General features: G+C 39.5%; 2 protein-coding genes across 9 annotated transcripts in view; one reads left to right on the top strand and one right to left on the bottom strand.

Moving 5' to 3' along the window:
* Positions 1-2005: 2005 nt before the first annotated feature.
* rhol (rhodopsin, like) lies at positions 2006-5451 on the top strand. Its single transcript, XM_057362182.1, has 2 exons — positions 2006-3303; positions 5138-5451. Exon 1 carries the CDS (start codon positions 2092-2094, stop codon positions 3148-3150), a length of 1059 nt encoding a protein of 352 aa, XP_057218165.1. The 5' UTR covers positions 2006-2091; the 3' UTR covers positions 3151-3303; positions 5138-5451.
* Positions 5452-5566: 115 nt separating this feature from the next.
* magi1b (membrane associated guanylate kinase, WW and PDZ domain containing 1b) overlaps positions 5567-16938 on the bottom strand; it is a 123052-nt gene continuing 111680 nt past the window's right edge. For 5 of the 8 annotated variants that reach the window (XM_057362176.1, XM_057362175.1, XM_057362174.1 and 2 more), the window contains 6 exons: positions 15523-15726; positions 11853-11946; positions 11676-11763; positions 11183-11326; positions 10195-10333; positions 5568-7363 (listed from right to left, as the gene is read on the bottom strand). In XM_057362176.1, coding sequence (XP_057218159.1) covers positions 6201-7363; positions 10195-10333; positions 11183-11326; positions 11676-11763; positions 11853-11946; positions 15523-15726 — 1832 coding nt within the window. In that variant the 3' untranslated portion in view covers positions 5568-6200. Of the gene's footprint in view, positions 7364-8728; positions 8809-10021; positions 10334-11182; positions 11327-11675; positions 11764-11852; positions 11947-15522; positions 15727-16938 lie in introns of those variants that run through there. The other 3 variants (XM_057362180.1, XM_057362178.1, XM_057362181.1) reach the window with 3 other exon arrangements.

Raw genomic sequence — 16938 nt, 5'->3', positions numbered from 1 at the left:
TTAATTTATATATAAATTATTTTATTTGACTTTATTTTAATTTGTTTTACTTCATTTTAATTTGCTTTCCTTTCCTTTCCTTTACTTTACTTTACTGTTTTTTTTATTATTTTTTATTATTATTTTATTATTTTGTTTTTTGTTTGCTTGTTTATTGATTTTTTATTATTATTATTATTATATATTTTTTATTTTTTTTATTTTGTTTTTTGTTTCTGTTTGCTTATTTTATTTTATTTATTTTTGCAGAAGTAAACAAAGTTTTAGAATATTCATTATTACAAGAAAATTACAAGGAATAATACTTTTCGCACAATAAAAAAGTGTACTTATTTAGTTATTTATTTCATATTGACCATATTACAATAGCTTCTTTTGTACAAAAGGTAAGATTTGATGCCGATTACTTTACAAGATTCCCCTTGAAACAGATCATGGCGGGAGCTTAAGTGCATGTTATTAAATGGAATATTAAATGCATAAAAAATTGTACATCTATCAATTTACTCAAACAATTACGCTGATGATATACACAACAGTATTTGACATCTAACCTGAAGTCCATTGTGACACAATGGGAAAAGCACGGCTCAATCCAGACGCTACTGAAAGCAGACCATGCACCAAATTGAGCAACCTTAAAAATTCAGACTGGAGGTCAGTAGGACACACTCTTAGATAAAATAGAAGAGATTATCCAGACATGAAAGGTTCACAGATTCATCCTCTATGAGAGAGAGAATAGAGGGTCAAAACCTCTCAGAAAAACCATTATTACTGTACAATACACCTGCATTTTTTTCAGAAAGTGATTTGACAAAACCTTTAAGAGCAAATTCTGAGAAGTCTAAAGTTGACCTGAAAGTCAAATTCCTGGCACAATCCAAATGCAGGCCAGCAACAAAGTAAAACTGTTACTGCTATCAACTTCATTTCAAAGACTGTTTTGAAGGGCTTATTCTTCAGTGGTTCTTGTATTTGTTTGAAACACAAATCTCGCTCATCAAGAAAAATATAAATAAAATATTCTATCCTAAATATAGACAGATAAAGCATAGTAGCAAAGCATTTTTTTTGCTTCCCAAAATAGTCATGAATCAGTTTAAGGAAACAATAACTTTTTTCTTTTAGTGAGGTGTCAGAAATTACTTCGAGAAGCGAGCTTCTCCATCAATTTACAATACAACCAATTTTGGTTAAACACTACACTTCACTGAACTGATGCATTTCGGGACAAACTCAAAGAGATTGAAAGAGAAGAGAGCATTTTGTACGCCACTTGCAGCGTCGCATGTCAACAGTAGAGGGCGTGTCTATATTGTGTCAAAGGTGAACTCCTCAGAGCCCCTATTGATGTCCAATCACAGTCCGTTACAGACACATTCCCATTGTGCGTTCGTTGTCTGTTTTGATGAAGTCTCTATTTCCATTGAATTTTAATGTATAACTTAAAGACGGCCACAGGTTGTTAAATGGTAGAAATGTTGATAAGATCGCGATAAACAGTTACTGTTTTAATTCAATGAAAACAATGTTAAAAGCTGTTCTGTATAGGATTCGCCACGAGATGGCGCATGTTAAGTCATTGATTTAAGTGAAATCCACAGGACGTTTTGCTTATATCGTCTCATCTCTTCTCTTACCCCATCTTCCTTTAGAAGAAATATATGTAGACATCTATACAAAATACTTATTTTTTTAACAAGGTGATTAATCTAGACATGTAGTTTAAAGTATGTGTTGATCCTGAAATTATTGAGGTCAATTCTTTCTTGGCATGAGCAGACCTACATTCAGGAGAAAAATAAGGACAGATGACAAAGCAATATTAATTAAAAACTGAAAAATAATTTCGATTACAATTTAAATTACAAAACGTATCTTTGTTGACCTAATTACAACAGACAGACTTAATCCACATGTGCAGACAGAGATTATTATAAACACTGACTGAATCATATTCTGCTGACCAACCAAACACGCTAATCTATAATCTGTCCTTTAAAGGAATCCAAGCGGCATGCACTCAGTTTTCAGATTTTAGCATCCAGGAGCACAACAGTGAGGGTTAAGAGAACCAATTTAGCCGCCATGAACGGGACAGAAGGCCCGGACTTTTATGTCCCCATGTCTAATGTGACGGGTGTAGTACGCAGCCCATACCAGCACCCACAGTTCTATTTAGCGGCACCATGGGCCTTCTACAGCATTGCTGCTTATATGTTGTTCCTCATCATCACCTGCACTCCCATGAATGTCCTCATGCTGCACGTGACCATCAAAAACACCAAGCTTCGGACGCCTCTCAATTACATCCTCTTAAACCTGGCTGTTGCTGACCTCTTCATGGTGTTTGGGGGATTCACCATCACACTCTACACGTCCTTGCACGGATACTTTGTTCTGGGCCGTGCGGGATGCAACCTGGAGGGTCTCTTTTCTACGCTCCGCAGTGAGATTGTACTTTGGTCTTTTGTGGTCTTGGCTTTTGAGAGATGGGTGGTGGTCTGCAAGCCCTTCAGGAAATTTCGTTTCGGACAGCTCCACGCTACCTTCGGCGTTGCTTTCACTTGGATAATGGCCTGTTCGTGCGCCATACCCCCTCTGCTCGGATGGTCCCGCTACATCCCTGAGGGTTTGCAATGTTCGTGCGGGGTGGACTATTATACGTTAAAACCTGAAATTGAAAACGAGTCTTTTATCATTTACATGTTCATTGTGCACTTTTCAATTCCTCTCAATATTATTACGTTCTGCTACAGCCGCTTGCTCTGCACGGTCAAGGTGGCGGCCGCCCAGCAGCAAGAATCTGAGGCCACCCAGAGGGCAGAGCGAGAGGTTACCCGGATGGTCATCATTATGGTTATATCGTTTCTAATATGTTGGCTGCCCTATGCTAGCGTAGCTTGGTACATCTTCACCAATCAGGGCAGCGCATTCAGCCCCATCTTCGTGGCCATCCCAGCATTCTTTGCCAAAAGCTCTGCGCTCTACAATCCGCTTATTTACATCTGTATGAACAAACAATTCCGTCACTCTATGATGTTAATTGTGTGCGGTGGTAAGGATCCTTTCCAGGTAGAGGAAGAAAGTTTTACTTCAAAGGCAGAAAGCTCAACTGTCTCCTCCAGCTCGGCATCTACTGCCTGACGGTCATGCCCCAGGCCACTTGTGAAACTCACAATTCTGCTGCCTGCAATCTACTGCATAACAACCACTTCACCTGTGGAGATGCATGGAACATTATGAAATAGCAGATGGAGTATATTTGTGGACAGACATGTCAAAACAGCGTGACTGTGGGTGGGTAATAGAAATATTAGTAACATTTATTAGTTAATGAATTAGCTACATGAACAAACAATGAGCAATACTTCTACAGCATTTGTTAATCTTAGTTTATGTTAAATTCAGCACTGTTAAAAAAACGCAATTTTACTATATTTATTTACTGTATTTAATTTTTTTACTGTATTTTTGAAATGCTGTTAAAAAAAAGAAAACGGGGAAAACTATTTTTATATAATCCTTATATCCTGTATTATTTTACGGTAAATTTCAGTTCTTTTTACAGATTTTTTTACAGTGAGCTAATACAGTTTAAAAATATTAAATGTTGGAACATTAGTTAATGCACCATGAACTAGTATGACAAATTGTATTGACATTAACCAACATCATCACAGATTAATACCTGCTGGAAAACGATATTTCTCATTGTTAGTTCATGTTAGTTAATGCATTTACTTATGTTAACAAATACAACCTTAATGTAAAGGTAAACATCTGTATGCAGTTATTGATTAATATTGCATAACAAGAAAAGTACATTGATGACAAATAAATGCCATTATCAACTTCATAGACAGAAAAAAGATTTTTTGCAATGTGAGCTAGTGAAATCTACGCTGCATATCAATCTAGTAAAAGCAAACATTAGGACTGCACTGCTTTAAACGCCACATTAATTCATTCTCAATGTCAACACAAATAAGTGCAAATGAAGAACATGTGCTAAACACGATTGTGAACGAATCACAGATTTACTTTTTTACTAAATGTAAAAAAGGGACTACAGGTTTTAGAATAAATATTATTTATTTACTGTAAATATTTATTATTAAACCATTCAATATATATTCTTAAAATGCTCAAAACAAGTACAATGACTGCGACTGCCAAAGTTAACTGTATATCAGTATTTTGTCTCATACATGCAAATAAAAGAAAAAGTGATTTAGGTCTAATCAATCTGCTCTCTTGACCGCTGTTTTTATCATCGAATACTTTCTTTACGGTTTTTGTGGCATGCTGTCTAAAAATGAACGGCAATGCAACGCTGTGAAAATGACCTTGAGGTAACTATAGCAACCCAGAAACCGCCTACCCTCCCCACCGATCTACAACAGAATACAGATTCACAAAGCTGCAATCACTGAAGATAGATACTGTAGATAGATAGATAGATAGATAGATAGATAGATAGATAGATAGATAGATAGATAGATAGATAGATAGATAGATAGATAGATAGATAGATAGATAGATAGATAGATAGATAGATAGAATGTTGGGAAGTCAGCATACTTTGCACAGCTGTGTGTCTGTATATTACGTCACTTTCATTTTTTTCATTCTCCAAGATGTAGGCCTTCTATTCCTGGAAACAGCAATGGGACTAAAACGAGGTCAAAATAACAGCCATTCACACTAGATACCTCAGCTTACACTACCATGTAGAGACAAACCACATTCATGTGATATCAGATGGCGAATAGCTCTCAATCATATTTTAGTGTTAAAATGTCAACCTGTTAAACGCGAGCTGTATATCAAACTTTCTGCTATCTTCACCATTAGTCCACATTCGGTTGGCATTTGGGTGAGAATATCATCAACCCATATGATCCCTAAGCAGTCCATAACCTTCCAGTGATACGCAGTCCACTTCTCTTTATGCATTCACCTCATTCACAAGCTCTCTCTTATTCATCTGATAACCCAAGAGAAGCTGTTCTCACTGAATTTTTAAAAGAAGTCGACTCTGTGGATAGTTTATTGAATTTCTTTTTCTTCACCTTTTGAACTGCCAAGAAGATAAAGAAGCCTTTGTTCTCTTCTTCTCTTTATTTTCCAGACATGTTGGCAAAGTGTCAGTGAAGAATCTACTGCAGTTAAACACCGTCTCTGCCTCCCACACATGCATCCACCCTGAATATTTTACACTCCAAGTTATCTTCCACTCCAACTGTTATTCCTTCTACACAGGGTCCAAAATTACCTTTACCACACCAGCATTTCAGGAAATTTACCATCACCTGTATTTTCATTTTTTGATATAAAACATACTGTATAACCCTAAGAGATTATTGTATTTAGCTATTTTTTGTGTAAAGTATGTCATTCATGTAAGACGATCTACTCATTGTCTGACAGACATATACGTTTTGTAACTTTCTGTTGAACATGCCTTAGTTGACACTTGGCAAGTGTTCATTTTGGACCCTCACACAGAGGTTGAGAAATATAAGGAAAGACCATGAAAAATGTGTATATATATCGTTTTTATTTTTTGAACATTATCATCATAGTTTTAATTTCATTATCCCTTCATTCTTTTAAAATGATCACCTCTGAATGTACACATACTGCAAACTGTCAAAAATATACAAACAAATGCAGGCTTGTGCTATACTCTGGTCAAATGTCTAAAAAACAGTGGCACTGGGGAAGAGAAAGAAACAGAGAGAGTTAGAGACAGAGAGAGGACATTGAAAGTGTAGACATGCACAGTAGATGTCTGAGCACCACGTGTACTGAGCTGCTCGGTGCATGAGAGGGGCTCTCTGGAACTGAAAGTTTCCGAATCGAACAGTAATCCAAAAGGCAGTCCTTTGTAAAACAAAACAAAATGAAAAGAACACCAAGAATGGTACTGTTAGGCACATAATCGTTTTCTTTATACATAGTCATCGAACTCTGTAGAACTGCTAGCAGATTTATAAAAAGGGTCATAAACAACCGAAAATGACACTTCATGGGAAAAAAAAGCAATCATTCATCTGCTGTTGAGAGTTAAAGATGTTCAACCATGAGAACAAACACCAGATTTCGAACAAATAATTTAGTATCCAGTATCCTGCGCAGTCCTTGGATGAAGGCTAGTGTGGACGGTGGGGTCTGTGTGTGGTGCCGAGCCGTCAGATGCTGAGGTCTTTGGGGCTGTCTTTGTAAGGTTTCCTCCTTGGCTCAGGTACGTTGTTGTTGGCTCTACTGTAATTGGATCGGAGCGTGCTGTAGTACTCGCTCAGCTGGGATCTGGCATCCTCCTCTTCATCCTCATCCCGAAATCCTCTAACAGGAGACAGGTCTCGACCCAGACTCCTTGTTCTGTATGAGCTGGCAACCGGAGACTCGGCTCTGGGGTATCCACCCTGTCTGCCCTCACCTCTCACAGGGGAGCGGCCCCTCAGTAATGAATTGTAGTTCCGGAAGGCTGATTCAGAATCGGGCGTCCTAACACGCGGGAGGGTATTGTCATGGGACGGCCCACGGAGAAGGGAAGATTCACGGTAGGCTTGCTCCATAGGGGAAAGTTGTTCCAAGTAATTCCGCGGCTCCCTCGGTAGGGTGTCTTCCAGATTCAGCCGGTCTATTGCCGGCAGCTCCCTAAGAGTCGAAATGCTCTCAGAGCGAGACGGAGGAGTTGGAGGTTCCTTTAAGGCCACATCCAGCCATCTGTCTGACTCACCGTTGTAGGGTTTATCCGAATAAGCTGCGGGCCGCCTTGAGGGAGACTGGTTCCTGGAACGGTAAGGAGAACGGTAGGGTGATCTACGCCGCTGAGGCGAGCTGCGCCGGTGACCGGATCGGTAGGGGGAACGTTGAGGTGAACTGTGCCTGCGGGGGGAAGATTGACGATGATGGCGTCTTTCAGGCGAGCGCCCGTGTCGGCTGTCCAAGGTGTTATCGGCGCTCCGAGCTCTGCGCTTCTCCGGTGAGCGATGTTTGCTGTGGTGATGATGGCTTCGATGGTGATGATGGTGCGAGTTATCCGTACTAGACCTCTTCGTCCTCTTCTGAGGCTTCGAAGATCTGCCGTCCCTTCCGTGACCTTTGTTCCCGCTCCTCTTCTCTGGCGATCGGTGTCTGTGGTTGGTGTGGCGGTGGTTCGACCGGTGGCCGTGCTGCTCCTGGTGGCCCGACTCCCGCGACCTCTTGTCGTCGTGTCGTGATGGTTTGTGAAGGTCTGGTGGATAGCTGGACTCCGATGGTGGGTGGGGCCGTCTTTCGGGAGGAGCTGCGTTCACTTCCGAAACAGTTTGTGCACTGGCGCTGAGGCCGTTGCCGTCGTTGATGCCGTCTGTAAGATACGAGTAATTATTATACTCAACTATGACATTTTGTGATCAAGAGCCATGTTACTTACGTAAGAGCAATGTGATAGTTTGTGAGATGCTTTTATGACAGTTTTTACTTTCCTGAGGAGTTATAAGCTATTGCTGGCTTCAGCTATTATTGCGACTACATCATGATCCACCCAGTGTCCTTGTAACAGTATCTGAATGTGTTAATTACCAAAGGGATGATGTGCCAATTATTCAAGGAACAATTAGAAACAGCATTAGTGCTGATGCGGATGATAATGATACAAATTTGGTAACATGACAACACATGCTTTGAATGCTTTTAAAATGCTGTTAAAAGTAATGAACAATTGAACCATGTCTAAATGGACGGCATTGCGAAAGATACCTGTGTACCAGTACCCTGATATACATGTAACAAACCTGAGGTGTATATTGTTCAAACTTGCAGGCAAACCGTTCACGGCTCTTTTTTCAAGGATTTTATAAATAAAATTGTGTAGATGTAAATAACAACCGTGTTATGGAGGACGATAAGATATTTCTACCTATTTTTACCTGATATGTGTTTACTTCACTCGAATAGCGTGCTAAAGTTGGCCGGCTAGAGAGAAACTAGTAGCCAGGCAACATAGAACTGACCAATCATGAGTGGCGACGTCACTACATGCATTCGACCAGCATCCAGACAACTCGGATTTTGGGTATTTCCCACCTCAAACAGAATTAATTTCTAGAATGGCGCCGTTTAAATGTTATTAAATGCTTAAAATTAAAAATCAGTCAAATGGTTTAAGGTTTTTAAAATTTAAGGTTACTATACATTTAATGTACTACATTCACACGTTATTTCCGGGTTTGAGTTGAAGTGTCCGCATTTGACAACTGTGCAGAGAATCTCGTGCCGCGAACCGTTTGTAATCGTACTGTAATCGTTCCTTACAGTTCTGAGAACCGTTCGGCCTGACAGTGGAAAAACGGTTAAATAAACGACATTTTGTATAAAAATACCTTACATGCCTAGGAAAAAGTTTCCAAGAATAGTAACTATTACCTGTGTCTGTTAATGGCTTTGGTGGGTGGCAAACGCCGACAAAAAGTATGTGACTAAATAATGAACACCACCCAGTACAAAAACAACTGCATTCACGGATGAAGGCTTTCGCTTGGTCTGTGGGAATGTTGTCAAACCTTAGATGCAAAAATGAACCCACTCATTCAGGTCGCAATGTCAGGTATGGCCACAGCACTGGCAATGCATTCTGTGTGTAAATGAACTTGCGAGGGACAAAACAGTTGAGTGGAAGCCACAGCACAGAACTGCCAGAGATGTGATGAGACGGAACACCGGATCTACAAACCGTGGTCTGATTTTGGTAGAAAGCAGGTTCTCCTGTCTTTTCAGATCTCATACAAGCAGCGACTTGGGGAGCAACCATCGCTAGGGGTGGAAGGAAGAGCCCATAACAACAGAAAAAGATAAGAGAAAGAGAAGCAGAGTATTTAGATCCCTGAAACAACAGTCATGAGAGAGATATGATCTTTTTTGCAATGGAAACAGTGTTTATTTAATCAATTAGTCAAAGATAGAGATTGTCCATAAAACACCTCCACCTTGAGTGAAAAATCAACAGAGAATCAGAACCACACACACACACACACACACACGCACACACACACACACACACACACGCGCACGCACACACACACACACACACACACACACACACACACACACGCACACACACACACACACACCCGCTCAGCAGCAAATCAACCCAAAGATGCAAGATGTGGATGCCTTAACAAGATTATGTGCACAAACACGCAAACATCATCTGAATAGGTTTACATTGCGAACAGAAAGAAAACAAAAGTGATGAGACGTGGAAAAGCAAATGAGAAAAACAAGTACAAAATGGTATAAAAATATACAACCTCACAGAGATATCATGTTGGTGCGGGAAAGGACAATATATCACATTCTGAACTCGACAGAATACATGAATGAACATCTTTAAATGGCAAAAAGACCGAAAGAAAGTATAAAAAATAACTGTGGCAAATCAGTACATGGATTTTTCCATAAATATTATGGAAAATGAAAAGAAAAAACAAAACATTTAGATATTCACTGACATCATGCGGCACTGACATTATGCTCAATAAGTGAGTTGCTTTTCTGTCTGTAAATCACAAAGAGAGAATGTAACGTCTTTTTCGTTACAAAAATCAGCCATGGTGGAGCTCAGCAACCGTCTGCTTAATGTGGAGTTCGCCAAGCAGTTGACATGTACAACGTGCAAAACCGATGTGTGAATATGTGGAGTATTGTGAGCTTTCACTGAAATGCCTAATGATACCAGAATGCATTTGTAGTCTCCGTGAAGACTTATCTCAGTAGCTTACATTCACCTTCAATAAATATCATAAATATGTTACAACTCACTGACACGGTCATGCAGTCTCGACATGACAGAGTTTCTCATATTTTTTTCGGAAACACAATAAACGTATATCCAGTTTTAAAAACGTTTGTATTTCTGCTTCCTCTCTTTGTTCTTGTGAAGTATTATGAGAAGCTTGTGCCACAACCACCACCACCACCCAAAAGCCACATATCCCACAGTCCCCTAGGCTAGCCCGATGCACAGAGGCAGAGAGGGGGGGCGACAGCAGCGAGTGGAAGGCCTGTCACCAAGTAGAAGGACATAGGAGAGGGCCAGTGCGCAGAAAAGAAGAGGTGGTGTTGCCGACCCCCCCATTGGGGGGACTCCTCAAGGGGTGAAGACAGGGGAGAATGGGATGTTCTCGTAGATTGACCCACCATATTCTGGCACGGAGCCATCACCCCTCCTTAGGACCAGGTGGACATTTCGGCCACCGTTTTTGATCAGTTCAATGGCACGGGCGTGCTTCATGCCCTTGGTGCTCTCGCCATTGATATCCAAGATCTCATCTCCAACCTGACAAGTAAGAGAACCAGGTCAGAATGAGTAAATAAAAAGCAAACTCTGGCAGAAACAAATACACTTCCGACCACAACGGTGACGACACACAAAGTCGTACATAGAGAAGATAAGATGAAGGTAAAATTTCCTTTGTTCTATTTTTCTTCTCTGCCTCTGGTTATCTGTCAGCGTTGGTCACCAGGGGAATACGATTTCCACAAAATGGGTCTTTGGCTGACAGCTTTCTACGCTTCACAGAGTTGGTCTGCTGCAATACTTTCCTCCAACTCGCTGAGCTCAACACAACATCACAGGGATTCATTTGCTAGCAATGATGCTAACGGACAGCTAATCTCTCCACATCTTATCTACTTTCATCTAAAGTCTAATTTCTTTTCTAATAGAATGAGAAGTTTTAGGTTGACCAATGCGAAATGACGAAATGCCTCTTTCTTTTGCACAAAATGTTTTTGAGAAAGACAATGAAGTTGCTGTATATGTATATATATATATACTAGCAGTCAACTCAACTTTAATTTTGTTTATTTTGTGGTTTCTCATTTTGGCAACACCATATGTCATTATTGTTGTGTTAACACTACACATATGATAATCACATTTATTTGTCAATATTGGTATATTTTGACATAAACATATACTGTCTGTGACATCCTAGCGTAAATAATGGCCCTGGCAAAGCCAATCCTAAGTCAACCCCGCTTCTGTGATATATTTTGGGAAAATTTATCTTTGGTCCCGATCTGAACTTAGAATTTAGATACTAAAATTCAGATACTAGTTTATACTATTCAGATCTGGATTAATTTACAATATTGCAGTTGATTCATATTCAAATGCACATACCCTCATCTTCCCGTTTCTCACAGCTGCTCCGTCCTCTGCTAGTCTTAGAACATACAGGTCCATGTTGTACTCTCGACCCCCTCTGAGGCTGAAACCAAAGCCTTTATTGTCCCTCTCCAGATCAACAGAGTAGAACTCAGCATCCTTAAACACATACAAAACACACACCAAGGTCAATGATGAATCTATAGATGCCAAAGAAGAACCAAAGAAGGAATCCACCGGCACGAAAGTCACATGTATTCAATAGCAGCACCATCTGGGGAACAGCATGAATAATTGATCTGACTCTGGATGTATTTCTAAGCGAGCGGGAAAGGGTCGGGAAGGACCATTACAAGGCACCAGCATGGCTCAAAGCCTACAACACCACCTCAGTGTCAAAGCATGACATGCATGCTGGAACATGTAGTGAAAAAAATCCGTTTTTGCTGGCTCCATCAGTTTTTTATCTACTTTTATATTTGACATACATCTGTGTTTAAGGACGTACCTGATTTGACGTTTGCGTTGGGGCTGGAGGAGGCGGAGCTTGTGGGGCTTTAAACTCAAAAGACTCCTGTTTTGGTTTGGTGTTGTTTCTGGGGGAAAGGATGCATACATATTATTTAATAAAGATCTTTTGAAAAACAAAGGTCTAATTTTACGTGCACAGGTGTGAGGTGTGTACCTTGGCTCAGGTGCAGATTGCTGTTGAGGTGTGTGCGTGGTGGTTATGGTGGCAATCTTCTCGGCGTTGGTCAGCAGTGATGCGTTGGAGGACTCTGTGCGGGGCAATAGATATGTTAAGGAAGATAGAGGAAAGCCTCCACATTGCTTTATTTTCATGAAGCACTGTTTCTGTTGAACACAGTAAAGTGTGCCCAGTGGACCAAGTATCAGAGGACCGTTTTCCATTCACAAAACATTAGCACTAGCGTTCTGTGCTGGCACACTCCGGCTGGGCAGAAGGAACAACGGCACATTTATCAAGCTGTCTGAAACGGTGGCTATAGCTTTTGTCTCATATATTACAATATAGCCCAGTGACCTAAAATCACCTTTTATCCAATATCACCTATCTGTATCTGTACTCACAAATCACAAGCTACCCTCTTTAATCCTTTGGGTTTAAAGAATGATTCAATCAGAAATAAAAATCTAATACTATGAACCTATGACAATTATTTTCCATAATGTATCAAATGAGAAGTTCAGAAGAACGCCATACTACAAAAGCATAGCGACAAGGAGCTTGTGTCCCATAAATGATCATAAACATCGTCCAAACAACTCCTGCACTATATTCATTATCTATATTCAGTCTTTAGAAGCCGCATGATAACTTATGTAAGAACATGATAGCTTATGTAAGACATTTTTTTCATTCATGATCTTTTCATCCACTTCAGCTCCCAACACTCATTTGTGACAGTTCATACTCAAACTTAGCATACCAAGCAGAATGACATCAGATAACAGCAAAAAAAAAAAACACTACTGGATCTCAAGAGTCTCGTCGTAGCAAAGTACAAAGAAAAGCTGTTAACGTTAGTTAATGCACCATGAACTAACATGGAAAATTGTATTGACATTAACTAACATTAACAAACATTGCTCGTTGTTAGTTCTTGTTAGTTAATGCATTTACTAATGTTATCCAATACAACCGTATTGTAAAGTGCTACCGTGTGATACAAACTGTGTTTTCTTTTTGTAAGTGAACAGTTTCTTTAACTGATATTGAATCATTTGCTTTGATGACATTGATCTGTCTTGTACTGTAAGTCAAAATGCGGGGCAGCTATTTCTTGTTCAAAGCGCTTTAACTCCACCCCACCGGACCGTCACTGTGAGGGAGAGAGAGGGGACTTTGATGAGTGCACAGCCATGAATCCCACCATCCTAAAATAGCTTTTCCCCATCACTCTGAGATTAAACCTCACGTTCTCTCTCTCTTTCCTCGTACTTGATGTGATCTTGTTTTCATGTCTTTTGCTCAGAGACGTTCATGAGAAATGCACAGAAAGACAAGCAGTAGCTGCTGTTAAACTGCAACTAAACATCTACCCACTACGTAAACCCAACCAGAGCTACGAAACCACATTCTGTCAAATTTAGGAAATTCCTGCAGTGTGCCAAAGCGCTCTCTGATTTAGCAGCATACAGAACTCACACACAGACTCTGTGCATTTGGCATCATGCATTTTAGTTGAGCTGCACTCTCTGTGGAAACAGCTCTCTCATTACCGCATGCTGCCTTCTCTCCATGAGAAACAGAAAACTGACACACTGACAGATGCATGCAAGCATATAGCATGCCATTGTTTCCTATCCACTAGCAGCACTGCGACGCTGTTGAATCTACAGAAGCACAATAGGAAGTGACAGGAAGCAAGACGTGGGCTTGCTGAATTAAATGTGATAGCAGGGCCAGGTACAACAAAATCACACTACCTTGCTGTTTTGCAATGAAAAGGAACATTCTGAGTAAACAACCAGTCATATCGGTTGGGATTAATGGTTGGTGTGGTAAACGTGAAAGTAGCATTTACTGTAAGTTATCGTAAACAACTGTAAAATATACAGTTTCCAGGTTATTCAAAAATTTGGGCACTCAATGCTGTACCACAAACCAAAATAAAATTAAATCGTATTTTTAAGGTTTGTGAGACCGAAAAGTACATATATGTGTTCTTATGACATTTAAAAAAACAAAACTGAGTGGTCGGCACACTTATAGCAAAAATTAAGGATGGTTTATTGTAGCAACATTGAAGTAACCATGTTTTTGCTTAATTGAATTTACCATTTGTATTACTACAGTTGAACTACAAATATCATTGTGAATTTTGGTTAGTATAGCAAGACCATAGTAATTTTGCGCTTACTGCGGTTTTACCAGAGCCGTTGAATATGAGAGTTACGACAATCACATAGACCTCCACAGGAAGAATGCGGAAGTAACTCACGTCATGGAGCGTCCGATAGTTCCAAACACTGCACTGAAGTCCATTCACTTCAGTGTCTCCCAAACGCATTTGCTGTACTATTGGTGAAATTACTGCATGTTTTTACATTTTAACGAGTTGGCAGTTGAAATCAAATGTTAAAATTAAACACAAAGACTGATCTTATATTTATATTACTCCCAAGATAAAATGCTGCTATAAATGTAGTCAACGTAGTAATCAGTGTACACAATGTACTAATATTTAGCAAAAGTAATGCAAATACAGTTGCTGTTGTCTGTAACGCTAAAATCCATTAAAATAGGTTGACAGTATGGATCTGTTTGGAACTATTGAGCGCTCAATGAACCACGTGACCACACGGCGGCGAGATCGAGTGTCGTAACTCTCATATTCAACAAATAAGATGTGCACTATCGCTATGGTTACTATATTTAAACCACAGTAAAATTTCGTAAGTGCAGGGAGTAAAAATAGAATATAAAAGAGAACACTTTACCACGTCTGTCCCTGCGTCTGAAATCAAGCTACTTCCATACTATATAGAAGGCGAAAATCACAAATAGTATGTCCGAAACCTCGGCGTGCAAAAAACAGTAGGCGAAAAATGCCCTGATGGTCTACTGCTTCCGCCGAGATTTGTGAGTGTGCAATGGACACTACTCTATCCCATGATGCCACAGGTGCTGAGCAACGATCAAATTCAAAAGTAAATCAAATAAACATAACGGAAAACTTTAAGGCAGATGTCCATTTTTAAACGTAAGTACTGATAAATGAATTTCTCGTGACTAAATAATGTTTTTACCAATGCCTTTATACAGGTTGTTGTTAATACGTCATAGGTCAAAGAGCATACGGGTCACATGACCATAAAACATGGCGGCTACAGTATGTCCGAAATGTACTCATACTACTTCCACTCATACTATATAGAACGTACTGTTTTAGCGGTTGATAGGTAGGTACTTATTCAAATTCAGTACGCAAATTCGAAAATAACATTTTTACTATGTTTTACCTGGTAGATGTGGCATCTTTCACACTATTTATCTTGTCACACTGTCCTTATTATTACAACAGCGCAAAATAAAGGCTCTGTATGTAGGTTATAGATGGTCATAAAATAAAAGATTATAAACAAAGTGATAAGGCGCCTGTGAGCGTGTGGAGCATTCCAGCCCCTGCAGATTCCTGGGTATTATTCTTGTGCTAATAATGCTGAACGCACAGTCTACATTATTACTGTGAGGCTCGCGAGAGCAGTACGCTGAGAAATCGTGCTATTATACATATTGCGCACACCCACGTGCATCAACATGATCTCATATCATATTATACAGCTCTGCTGGTAGAGCGAAGGTAAAGAGAGAGAGAAACCTCACTCACCATCTCCCGGAATGATCCGCAGGGTCACCGTGTTTCCAGCCTCTTTGATCAGGTTGACGATATCCGAGTGGGATTTATTGGTGATGGAGCATCCGTTTACAGCCAGGATCCGGTCTCCAACTTTCAGTTTCCCGCAACGGTCGGCTGGACTTCCTTCGATGATGCGACCTATTTTATGAGGCATTGCCACACATGCGTTTCCAACTTTTGGCCAACATTGATTGAGCATGTATGAGTTGTAATTAAGACGGTGATTTTGATTGTTTGGTTTTTGGTGGGGATGGAGAGAAAGGGGAAAAGGAGAGAGAGAAAGAAGGGAAGAAGAGAATTTGTAGGGGTTAATACACCAAGCCACCCAGCCGAAGTGCAAACATTTTCATAGAATGCCCACAGACAAGCCCTGCAAACACACTTGTGACAGACAAAAGCATGTTACCCCAGAGCCTCATTTCTGTAACAGGATCCTGAGAATAATCACCACTGCTTTTGAATTATTCATGATTCTTTTAAGTCCAAAAACTCTTGGAATTCCCTCTTTGCATGGCATTGTGCTGTAACTTATTTCTGTTTGATGAATTATGAAAAATGGTGGGATAGTCTTGCAATTGTTCAGGGTTGTGCTTTTCGTAAGCCGTTTTAACCTTTTTTGGGGGGGTTTTCCAGTACAATAGTCAGAAAATTCTTAAATCGAGGTACAATTACTTGAGAAGCAAAATGACTTAAGATGTTTAGTCATATTTAGTTAATATTATAAAATTAAGTCAAGTTTATGCATATAATAAGCAAAAGTATCTGCCAATGGGGTAAGAAAAAGAAACTTAATTTAAGTTTCAACTTGTTTCAATAAATTCCTAAATCAAGTTTCTAACCCTATTTTTCTTTTAAGCAAAACCATTCCAATTTTTTATTTAATCAACATTTCGAGACGCATTGTGGCCATTCCAGTTCAGTGTCTGTCTGTTGAATTTCATGACAAGACACATGAAAACTGTGAATATGAACTTGTTTTCTTTGCAGTATTTGAGGTCTGAAAAAATACAGAGCATCTTTTCTGTTATTTGACCTGTTTCTCCAGTTTTCATTTTCTGCAAATAAATGCAAATAGAAACAATATTTTTATTTGAGATTAGGAAGAAATATTGGTAACACTTTACAATAAGGTGCTATTCGTTAAAATTAGTAAATGCATTAGCTAACATGAGCTAACAATGAACAATTGAGTTTTCAGCATTTATTAATCTTTGTTAATGTTAGTTCATGTCAATACAGTTATTCATGTGAGTTCATGGTGGATTAACTAATGTTAACAGAGAAAACGTTTGATTTTAATGATGTATTAGTAAATGCTGAAATTCATTGTAAGTTCATGTTAGCTAATGCATTAACTAATTGTTAACAAATAGCACCTTATTGTAG

This window comes from Triplophysa rosa, linkage group LG20 (assembly GCF_024868665.1).
Source record: "Triplophysa rosa linkage group LG20, Trosa_1v2, whole genome shotgun sequence".
Taxonomy (NCBI): domain Eukaryota; kingdom Metazoa; phylum Chordata; class Actinopteri; order Cypriniformes; family Nemacheilidae; genus Triplophysa; species Triplophysa rosa.
The sequence above is the reverse complement of the archived record's forward strand: the minus strand, read 5'-3'. Positions and strand labels throughout refer to the sequence as shown.